At 36.4% G+C, this 12,454-nt stretch overlaps 1 protein-coding gene across 1 annotated transcript in view; it reads left to right on the top strand.

The window, feature by feature from the left end:
- cacna1bb (calcium channel, voltage-dependent, N type, alpha 1B subunit, b) overlaps window positions 1-12,454 on the top strand; it is a 174,726-nt gene that overhangs the window by 68,966 nt on the left and 93,306 nt on the right. The window contains exons 6-8 of the mRNA XM_052103921.1: window positions 4,027-4,118; window positions 4,233-4,385; window positions 7,041-7,228. Of these exons, the coding sequence (XP_051959881.1) occupies window positions 4,027-4,118; window positions 4,233-4,385; window positions 7,041-7,228 (433 nt within the window). The remainder of the gene's footprint in view (window positions 1-4,026; window positions 4,119-4,232; window positions 4,386-7,040; window positions 7,229-12,454) is intronic.

Below are 12,454 nucleotides of genomic sequence, written 5' to 3'. Positions count from 1 at the left end.
AAGTACCCGATGAGTATTATTATCATATTGAATGTTTATATTAAGTATAAGCTTATAAGTCATATAGATCTGCCTTCTATATACAATATGTTATACCATGTAGTCCATTACATAGTAAGAACTTTGGGTGCTTTCATGTCCGGAGGGTTGAGTTTTAATAGAATTCACAGATTTCACCTTTTTTTTCTTTTAGTCTCATTAAACTGAATTGGAAATTTTTTTCATGCCAATTATTATTTATTTTTTTGGTACAAATGCCTTTTATATAAAGTTTTACTGTTTTAGCCACCCAGACTATCAATATTAAACTATTAAAATACATTCTGAATATATACAATTTATTACAGGTTTAAAACTATGATGATCTAAACAAAGAGTAAAATAAACATATACCATTTTAATATTTATTGTGTGAAAATAATTTCTATATATATAAAAAAAAATGGCAACTGTCTTACATTTGTGCCATCATTTCCTCCACACAAACATTTTTCCCTTAATAAAGTTCTTGTTTACCAAGTTATCAAGGTAAATATCACTGTTTTTATTTTTTCCATATGTGAATGAACATATCTGGAATTTTTAGGTTGCTTTTTTAACAGCAACATGTGATATGTTGATTATGTACTGCGTTCACTATATGACCTTGTGTTTTGAAGGTTTGCATGTAATTAGTTTTTCTGGTGTGTTTGTGTCAGGTCGTCATGTTGTGTTGTGTTGCTTCTCATAATACGTTGTAGCCCTGCATATCACTGGTAGATGGTTCAGCTAATTTTTTTATCCTTTTATTTGACTTTATGAAACTTTATCTTAGGATAGTGTTGGAGCAACAGGAAACGTTTGGAAGAGCAATGCATCATTATGAAACATGTCAGAGCACATGCATTACTTGCCAGGCCACGTCTCTGACGGTTTACTTAATTTTTACTTTCCGTTTTGTTTGAGTTCATTCTACATGCTCTTCACCAGCAGAGGACGCTGTTGTGGCCTCACATAATTTCTTTAACTGGAAAAGGTCAAAATTGTATAAAAAACAAGTTTGGAAACTTCTTCCTGTTACTCCTTGCCTGACTTTCTCTGTCTCATCCTCCTCTCTCTCTTTGGGTAGCGAGAATAGATAGATTGCGTGGGTGTTGCGGCAGCTCTGTCATATTTAATGGGGCATGTCTGCTATGTCTTATAGCACTCTGCATGATCCTTCCACCCCAATCCTGTTGCGATCCTCTCTTCCATGATTCATGCCCGTCCAAAGACTTTTGAGCCAATTGGGGTTTGAATGCATTTAACAAAAAAAATACATTCAATTATTTGTAAATTACAAGGATTGTTCACCCAAAAATAATAATTCTGTCATTATTTACTCACCCTTATGTTGTTACAAACCCGCATGTTAGGTTCTGGCAATCTCAGACACTGTTGACTTTCCCTGAATGGAAAAAAACTGTAAATTCAATGGTGACTGAGGCTGTCAATCCCTAAAATTGGCCTTTTATGTTTCATGGAAGAAAGTTAGTCATACAGGTTTTAAAACAACACAGTGGTAAGTAAATGATGACAGATTTGTCATTTTTAGGTGAATTATCTCTTTAAGTTGCACAATTATTGTAGGTAATTTATTTTTAATTATTTGTCTATAAAAACTGGCAGAAATCACACTCTTCATCTACCCACCCTCACATCGCTCGAAACTTGTATGATGTTTTACCTATGGAACACAAGGATTTATTATAAAAATGTCAAAGCTGCTTTTTTTTTTAATCTATACAACAAAACTGCACTTTGATCCCTGACTTTGAGGTTAAGATGCAATTTTTGCTTGGTTACTTTATAAGAAATTGTATATTTTGTAGGGATTTGAACTCTGGTCCAACCCGGGTTCAATGCAAAGAGTACCATTAGGCTTACATGACTTAAACTTATTTAAGGAATTGACATGTTATTCAAGTTTTTGTGATAGACAGACAGGTAGATGCATGTAATGATACACAAATTTCACAATAAATGTCTTTAAATCATAAATTCCACCAAAGTGTTTCACTGTAAGTATTACCCGAGCAACCACCTGGGGTCGCTATGTATGTTTATTGTTAATTTCGTGTCTTTTGTTTGTTTATGGGTTTCCTAGTTCTTTTAACGCAATGTTTTTCCAATTGAATATCTGGGCGAGACTGCAGAAATGCTCAGTATACTGCTCGATCGTATTGTCACCTTGTTTGAGAGAGAGTAATTGTAAAGATGCTTGATCCATAGGGATGGTCAGTTGTACTGTAACGTTTGCAGGAAATAGTCAAGAGAAAGAGGATCGAAATGTTTTATGTACAATATAATGTGTCCATTTTTGTATCATATAATACATATGGTATTGTAAAGAGTGTTATATCGTATGATACAATACGATTTTACACATATTGTATTTTTACACCCCTATTAGATGAGCTCTATTGCAAATCAGATGTCAGTAAAGAGTAATGTTCCACTACCCAGTAAATGAACTGTAACCTTTATATAAGTTTTCTTTGTTTGCTTGCTGCGAGTTGATAAATATGATGTAACAGAAGATCACATTCACATCCATATGTACACGCAACACACTCACACATACAGTGTGCGACTTGTTCCACTCCAGTGCTCCTGAGGACACACAGGCTCATGTGCAGCATGTCATCCAGCCTCATCGCCTTGGCAACGTCTAATGGCTGTCATCTCAGCAGTGCTACTGTGATGATGGGATTAGATTAGATTAGGTTATGCCGATTTCCCAGAACATAAACACACACCCACTGGAAACTGACAGTGTCACGTGTTCGATTTGCTTCAGAAGATGTTCTAGTGAAGGCTACTTCACAGTGGTCTTTTAGTTATTGTTCTTGTATGAGTCACTGACCTGAACGGTGCTACTGCCATTTGATACAGTGTGAAATGAGAATTGCAGAGATGTTTTTGCTTGTACATTTTTTAGTGTGTGTAAACAAAAAAATAAAAGCTCAGTGTGATAAATCTGCGTAGAATTTTAAAGGAATAATTTCCTGAAAATGGAAATTATGCCATCCTCATGTTGTTCCAAGCTTTACATTATTCTGTGAACAACAAAAGCAGATGTTAGTCTCAGTAACCATTCACTTCCATTGCATCTTTTTCACCATAAAATTGAAGTGAATGGTGGCTGAGGCTAACATTCTACCTAAAATCTCTTTTTGTGTTCACAAAGGAAAGAGTCATATGGGGTTGAAACAACATAAAGATGAATAAATAAAGAAATATATATATATATTTTTTTTTTTTGGTGAGCTGTCACTTTAATGCTGCACAAATGTTAAAGGGATAGTTCACTCAAAAATGAAAATTCTCATAATTTACTCACCCTCATGCCATCCCAGATATGTATGACTTACTTTCTTCTGCTGAACACAAACAAAGATTTTCAGAAAAATATTTTAGCTCTGTTGGTTCATACAATGCAAGTGAATGGTGACCAGACCTTTCAAGCTCCACAACTCACATAAAGGCAGCATAAAAGTAATCAATATGACTCAAGTAGTTAAATTCATGTCTTCTGAAGCTAAATAATAGGTGTGGGTGAGAAAAAGTTCAACATATAAAAGCCTTTATCTTACAAAAGTTTTTTTTTACTGTATATCTCCCCTTTACTTTCAATTCTGAAAGTGAAATTGAAAGTAGAGAGTAATTGTACAAAAAAAAAGAATGGAATATTGATCTGTTTCTCTACCAAAGTGATTGAATTGCTTTTGAAGACATATATTAATTCATATGGATTACTTTTTTGCTGCCTTTATGTGAGTTGTGGAGCTTGAAAGGTCTGGTCACCATTCACTTGCATTGTATGAACCAACAGAGCTGGGATGTTCTTCTAAAAATCTTTTTTTGAGTTCAACAGAAGAAAGAAAGTCATAGACATCTTGGAAGGCATGAGAGAAATGATGAGAGACATTTTTTTTGTTGTTGAACTATCCCTTTAACATATATGATGACCTTTATTGAAGACTTTTGCATTTGTTTATGTTACAGGATTTTAACCACAGTAGGTTCAGAATTTGACTTAAGGACGTTGCGTGCTGTTAGAGTGCTGAGACCCCTCAAACTGGTGTCAGGAATTCCAAGTAAGTGTCAGACTGTTCAGGACACTTCATCTGGCTTGTTCAGATAGCAAATTATTAGGCAAAGTAATGTGAAAACATAAGTAATGTAAGTTTCTTTCTTTTTTCTCTTTTCAGGTCTTCAAGTAGTATTAAAGTCCATAATGAAGGCCATGGTTCCTCTTCTTCAGATTGGACTTTTGCTCTTCTTTGCCATTGTCATGTTTGCCATCATTGGCGTAGAGTTCTACATGGGCAAGTTCCACTTCACCTGCTTTAAGCTGGGAACAGGTTAGTCTCTTTCAGTAATAGCACAATAACACTGTACTTAATAGTACTCTATTAGCAGTATTCTTATAAAAGTCGGCCTACAATATGTAATAATACAGATTAACTAACTGTACAAATATTATTCCTGTTAAGATTTGGGTTTATTTGGTTTGTAGCATTTTTGTTGTGTTTATTTTAGCCACAAAATTGAGAGTCTTTTCTAAGCTCTCATACACACAATGTGGCAAAGAGGCACAACCAGCCACTCACTCAAACACACACTTAACCAAACACACATATACACATACATGTACATATTAATGCACAATGATGCCACTCAGAGTCATTGTATTTTTTATAACTCATTTTTTTGATAAGAGGTCTTCTCTGCCTCTTTTTTGTTTATGAAAATGTTCTCCACCCTCTTCACTGACTTATATTTATCCACAAACCTCTGCTGTTTCCTGTTGAGTGCAGCAGGGACTTAATGTGAGTGAGAGAGACATGACAGATCTCTCTCTCTCTCTCTCTCTCTCTCTCTCTCTCTCTCTCTCTCTCTCTCTCTCTGTTTTTATCTCCTGTAATGACAGTAATAATTGTAGATGTTCATTAGTATTTCATTGTGCTCTGATGTGTACTCTCTCCATAAACAACCCCATATACTGGAATGGCCATTAATCTTACATGACACACTTTAATATATCCCAGTCAAATGTAATTACATTTCTTAAAATAAAAATCCTGAAGCAGAATAACATTGATTGTAATTGGGTAGTTGACCTAAAAAAATAAATAGGAAAGCAATGTAGTGTAATGTGTTGCACTCCTTTTGGGTAACACTTTACAATAAGGTTTCATTAGTTGACACAATTAACAACAATAGTTAGCATGAACTAACAATGAATAATACTTTAAAGCATTTTTTTTATCTTGGTTAATGTTAATTTCAACATATAACAATAAATTTTTTAAATCAGTTGTTGTATCTGTTAACATTAGTTAATGCACTATGAACAAATATGAACAATTGTATTTTTATTAACTAGCTTTAACAAAGAGTGATAAATGCTGTAGAAAATAAATTTTTCATTGTTTGTTCATGTTACCTAATACATTAACTAATGATAATGAATTGAACCTTTTTGTAAAGTGTTACCTCCATTTTAAACTATTTCAAACAAAATCTTGCTAATTATTTTATAGAATTATTATTAATTGGGACAATTCACAGAATATTTAAACTTTTAAAATTGTATTTATCACACCACATGACTATTTAAAATGAACTAGTGAAGACAAAAAGGGGATTAAAAGTAGTGGAGAACTTGACAAATGGTTATACATTTCTCTTATAAATTCATATACATTTTAACTGTCTTTACAATAAGGTACTTAAATAATTTCATTTACATTAGTTTCCTACATTAGTTAACATGAACATGAATGAACAATATTTGCTTGAAAATATGTTATAACATTAGTTAATGCAATATTAAATAACATGAATTTAAAATCCATCCATCCAGCCATCCATCTTCTAAAGCTGCTTGTCCTATGTAGGGTCGTGGGTACTGCTGGAGCCTATCCCAGCTATCTCAGGCCAAAGGCAGGGAAACACCCTGGACAGGTGGCCAGTCCATCACAGGGCTGACAAACACAGACATACACATTCACATTCTCACTCACACCTATGGGCAATTTAGAGTTTCCAACTTGCTTGACCTGCTTGTTTTTGGACTGTGGGGGAAACTGGAACACCCAGAGGAAACCCACGCAAACACAGGGAGAACATACAAACTCCACACAGAAGGGCCCTGTGTGAGCCATGACTCGAACCAGGGACCTTCTTGCTGTGAGGCGACAGTGCTGCCCACTGAGCCAAATTAATTCATGGCAGAGACAATAAAACTACACTGACTCCTTTTAGAGCGACTTTAAAGGAGTTATTTTCCAAACCAGGGTCTCTTGTGACACTTGAGAGAGGTAAAAGGAGAAGAGCTGTTTCTAGCAAGTGCTCGGCAGGCAAATCCACACAGCATGGCTCTTTCAGATGAGGCTTTATGTGTGTGCATGTTTGTGTATTTATGTACTAAATTTGTGTATCCATGGTGTGAGCGATCTTGAAAGGCTGTTAATGTAATATGTGTGTGTGCGTATGTGTGTGAGAGAGAGTTAGTTATTTTACAGACACAGTGTGTGTAATTAGTCCGTGTTGGTAATGAGGTTTCCATTAAGGAGCAGCTGAGCTGCTAACATGTGCTCAGCTGCAGCCTCCTTCACCCTTCAGTCAGCAACATCAGCAGGCGCTATGCCTCAGAGAAAGTGTGAGTGACCAGTTTGGAGAGGGCATTTACACTAATAAATACACTCCTCTCTAAATCTGGAAACCCACTGATCTCTGTAATAAAGATGGTTATTAAAGATGATAATATATACTGTACATGAAGTGTGCTGAATGTGACCACTTTGTGGGGGTGTTTGAATTAATTGCTCTTTAAATTTATCAAGGTGGTTAAACTGAATATGAGTAGCATTGATTATACTGTACATAAAGTTTGAGATTATGTGTGAATATGTTTTGCGAACACAAATACTGTATTGAATCTGTTCTCAATTTTGTTACTTTGTTTGTCTCCCTCTCTTTTTTGAGCAGACTTCATTTGTTTGTGTGTGTAGGAGAAAAGGTTGGTGATTACCCATGCGGTTCAGAGTCACCCTCGAGACTGTGTGCCAATGGAACAGAGTGTAAAGATGACTGGAAAGGACCCAATTTTGGCATCACAAACTTCGATAACATTCTCTTCGCCATACTCACCGTCTTCCAGTGCATCACTATGGAAGGATGGACTGATGTACTATACCATGTGAGTTGCCATCAAAATGTTGCCATCAAAAACACACGTTTGTTTCACTTTGTTTCGAATCCAGGGTGTGCTAAGTGACTCCAGCCAGGCCTCCTAAGTAACCAAATTGGCCCAGTTGCTAGGGAGGATAGAGTCACTTGGGGTAACCTCCTCGTGGTAGCTATAATGTGGTTCTCGCTCTTGGTGGGGCACATGGCGAGTTGTGCGTGGATACCGCCGAGAATAGTGTGAAGCCTCCACATGCACTATGTCTCCAAAGTAACATGCTCAATAAGCCACCTGATAAAATGTGCAGATTGACGGTCTCAGATGCTATGGCAACTGAGATTCGTCCTCCACCACCCGGATTGAGGGGAGTCACTACACCACCACGAGGACTTAGAGTGTATTGGGATTTTGGCATTCCAAATTGGGGAGAAAAGGGGAGAAAAAAAACCTGCTACTGTGAACGAGCATGATGCTCCTGCATAAACAGTCTGGAATACTGATGTGTGTAATTTCAGAGTCTTCTTTTTGTTTCTGAATATAGCATTGTTTTAGAACATCTGACAGTCAGTGTTCTGCTTGCCTGAGTGTTGAACTCAGGAGACTGTCTTTCTCTAAATGTTATAAAATGTGTGTGTGTGCGAATGTAAAGTGGAAGAGTTATAAGAATTTTGCTTGGTTTAATTGCAGACAGTTAAACATGAAAAAGAGCATGTTCAAATTTAGGATATGTCACCTGGGAAAATGTAGCACCTTCTGACACAACTCTAAATGACCTTATGTTGAAACCACAGGTTAGCCATTATAAAGATGTCACACTGACAATCATATTGACAAGAAATGCTGGCTTGTACAGTACTGTTTGGTCTTCTCCTACACCCAGCTATGCAACCAGGGAGTGTAGTATAAACCCTGCAGAGTGCAGAAGAGATAGACTGCTGTAGTTTCACCCAGGGGCAGACTGGCCATCAGGAGCACTGGGCATTTTCCCAGTGGGTCACTGGGTAATTTGGACAAGCCTGTTGCTGCAAGTATGGCCTGTCCTACTGGCTATATAAGCGGCCTCCCTGGGCTCCAACATGCTCGTGCGAACCTTTTTACAGAAAGAATATTCAATAAAGCCAATAGCTTTTATTTAGAAAATTTTTATTACTTTTTTTATTTACTTACACATTTTAGTGCATTTCCATATGTGAGCATGAACTCCGTACCTCGCATGGACCTCATTATTTGACATACAAATCACAATAATGGTGACAACCAAAGACAAAATTTTAAGTATAAGATGAGCTCAGAATAATCACAAAATTAAAAATAACTGCAAGTTACAACAAATACAATAACAACAGCATAGATACAATCTGCAAACAATAAAGCTATGAGCTGTACATAGGCATTTACATAATTAATTCATACCGCTAATCATTACTGGGAGCAGAAGTGTGGCTTGCTGAATAATGCTCAAGCCTGATAATAATGCAGAAAATAAGACATGAAAAATATTACTTTGTGACTATTTGAGTGTTTGAGGCTTATGTTTTTTTAAAGGATAGCAGAAACAGCACTTGTCAAAGCATAGGGCTTTTCACTTTTTCTAAAGAATAATCTGGGGAAATAATTAAAATACTGTAGACATAAAGATGCAACAAACTCACATAGAGTGAAAATAATCTGCAAAATATCTGCAAAGTCATGTACATATTCTGGCTAACTTTTCATTGATTTTATTTTATTTTTTAAATAAACATTTGCACAGTTATGTGATATATATATATATATATATATATATATATATATACCACAGTTAGTTCCGGTCCTCGAATCTAATTGGACGAGAGACGTTCCATGAGCAGTGATGGTCTTACAGCATCAGCACGCGGATGCTTCCCCTATATGTATCACTCTGCTTGTGTTCGTGCTGTTCTAAACTAAAGTGTAAGGGTAGTGCATATGTGTTAGGAGTTACTGTCTTTATTTTTGAAATTACATATGTTAGACAGCAGGTGGTGGCAAAAGATCATTTTTGTGTGTAATATCAGCTAGTTGGTGACGTAAAGTGAATCAGTTAGTCATTGTTTACGTAGAACAGTGCTCTGTGAGTTTCCACAATGGATACATACTGTTTAAAATGGCGGAGGACATCTCTGTTTGTATGGTGAATGACATTTGCGCACCGGCTACCCCAAAATAGAGAGGAATACCCCGCTTGGACATCTATCTACCACTGAGAAAGCTGACCTTCAGAAAGCTGTATGCATCTCTGATTGGATGTGGCAACAGGTGATAGCACACGCTCCATCTCTCTCTCTATCTCTATCTCTCTCTCTCTCTCTCTCTCACACACACACACAGACAAACACACACATCCATCCGTCTATCCTTGTTTATCCAATGACTTGTTAGAAACAGCACAAGCCATGATGCTATTTCTGAAGTGAACATTTTGGATTACTAACGGAGTCTTGGACGCATCATTTGTTTTGAACCAGCAATGGCAGATTCTGATTGGTCGCGTAATAAAGTAGTTCTATGCACAAATGCGTTTTTATGACCGTACTAAGTTTTTCCTAATTTTTAAAAATTTACTTGTTAAAAGGAACTGTTGTATATAAGCAATATCACACTCACAATCGTGCTATATGACCCTACATCAGCACTGCTGTAATGAATAAAGGCAATGCTTGAAATTGGCAAAAGATTTCATACAAAGATGTACACTAGGGTCGTGATTCCACACACCCGGCCCCTAATCAGGCTAATCAAGCCTCAGAGAGGGATAAAGGTTGACTGGAAGCTGCAGTTCGAGATAGAGAGAGATTACGGACAGCTGTCCGACACCTGTGCGTGTGTTTGTCTTATTGTTTCAGTTTTGTATTAAAATATTATGTACATCATTCCAAACTTTTAGCCACCAGTGTGTGTGTATATATATATATATATATATATATATATATATATATATATATATGTGCGTTATTATTATTATTATACTTGTTGTTTCCACAACCTCATATTAACTAAGACAATAGATTATTTGCACTTCTGGAAAAAAGTTGAAAGGTGATTAAGATCTTTAAAAACTTTGAAGAAATGCTGACTTGTCACATTACCTAAAATACACACTTTTCCTTGTGCTTTCATATACATTTTAATCTAACACCTGTATGAAAAAGTTTTCGGACATTTTATAGAGCTATAAATTGCTTATTTTAGTGCTTTCTCTAAAAAATACACTCATCACATTTACAGTGGTTTTATATGTTTTAAAGTTATGAAAATGTTGCCCTGGTGGGGCCTGTTGTCATGACTAGCAGTCAATAGAAATATCTCTTTTTTTTTTTTCTTTCAACACAAAAATGTGAAATTGAGCCGGAAAGTGAAATTGATGAGCCAGTGTGTTATGGTGTGGTGTATTAAGATGTGATGTGTTGCTGGTCGGGTTTGGAGGGCCACTTTTTAGTCCCAGTCTGCCCCTGGTTTCACCTGCTCTCCTTCTCCTGACAGTTTACAAATTTGTGCAGCATCAGGCTGGCAAAACATAGTGTGGGGCAGCATATGCCACCCTGTTCCCACACTGCTTTCCCCTGCCACAGTGAGGGAAGAATTATGCTAGCTGAAGTCAAACTTTATGCTGTATGAGAAGACAACTCTTAAAGCTGATGTAATTTTTCTGTGTTAAAATACTTTCTCCTATCCAAGCTTAATATATAGAGAAAACTGTAAGTAAGCCATTTGTAGGTTTATTTTCTTTTTTGTAAAAAAATATTTTGTCTCCTGCTTCCCAATACATTGTCTGTCTCTCGTTCATTGTTATCAACATTGCACACACCTGACAACAAGACGTCTAGATCTCCAGCTGGTTTCAAATTCATCATAGCGTCTGCGACTTACTGGGGCTTGTCTCAGGAGTGCGCACACTATAAGACGTTGTGAGAGCTGAGACTTCTTGTCGCAGACCAGTCGCCAACTCAGAACATCAAAGCAGATGAGCTTGAGTCGTATAGTGTACACTTCGCATTATATGGCAACCTTAACACCCCTAAATCCCTAAGATTGAATCACAAACGTTGTTAATCCATGTCGCAATCTAGTCAATATATTTGAGTAAAAGTCTATTATGATATTCACCTTTTAAAAAGGTATTACCTGAATAGTGATGATGTTTTCATTATTGTGAACTTACTTATGCAATTACCTCTCCCACAAACTGAAACAACCCAACTGACCCTTCGCTAATCTATGCCCCCTTGGTTACGGTCGCTCGCTCTGACAAGCTTTTCAGGAATAAATGGGAGATTGCCATGAACGGCGCTGTTTTTGGCAAAATATTCTCATAAATAGAATGGTGTGGCAGGGCGGAGGGCGGAGTCGGGTCGTGATTCTACACACCCGGTCCCTTATCAGGCTAATCAAGCCTCCGAGAGGGATAAAGGCCGACTGCGGAGAATGGTGCGGGAGAGAGAGATCGTTTACGGACATGTCCGTCATGTGTGTGTGTTTGTTTTTGTTTAAGTTATTCACTAAAATATTATTTATATCGTCAAGCCGGTTTTTGCCTCCTCCTTTCCATTGACTTCTTTACAATTACTTATGATTAAAATGAATGAAAATTAATACTTGTTAGTTTTAGCTTCTTTGCACTGGCTAATAATTCAGTTTAAGGTTTATTTTAAGATTTTATTATTACATATGATGCATTACATATGATGCATTGTTGGTGCCAGAATATTTAGCAGAACTTTTAAGATGTTACGAAACAGTTAGACCTCTTAGATGTTTTTGTTATGAAGATCTTGTCAAGATCCATATGCAAAACTGTAGTGAAGGCCCCACGATCATTGAACAGTCTGCCCTGTTATATTTAAGTCTTATTTAAAAACGTATTTGTATAGACCTGCTTTTATTACTATATGAATGTGTTGTATTTTATTGTGTGTTGCTTTTATTGCTGTGTGAATATGTTGTGTTTTACTGTGTGTGTCTTTGATTTTATGTTTTGTGAAGCACTTTGAGCTTAATCGCTGATTAATCAATCAAATTATCAATATTTTAAGAATGAGTTATTCCCTCTCGGTCTCGAAACATTTACACGTTCTCGCAATTTAAAAATGAACGGTCAACTGGGAGACTATTTGACTGCAGAGAAGCTGGAAATTATTATGATAATTATGAATGTGTTTTATAATGCTATGTTCTATGTGTTTTATAATTGAATTAGTTATAATTACTGTAGTGTCCCAA

Source organism: Xyrauchen texanus, chromosome 34 (genome assembly GCF_025860055.1).
Source record: "Xyrauchen texanus isolate HMW12.3.18 chromosome 34, RBS_HiC_50CHRs, whole genome shotgun sequence".
In the NCBI taxonomy this organism is placed as follows: domain Eukaryota; kingdom Metazoa; phylum Chordata; class Actinopteri; order Cypriniformes; family Catostomidae; genus Xyrauchen; species Xyrauchen texanus.
This window is presented reverse-complemented; position numbering and strand designations above follow the sequence as displayed.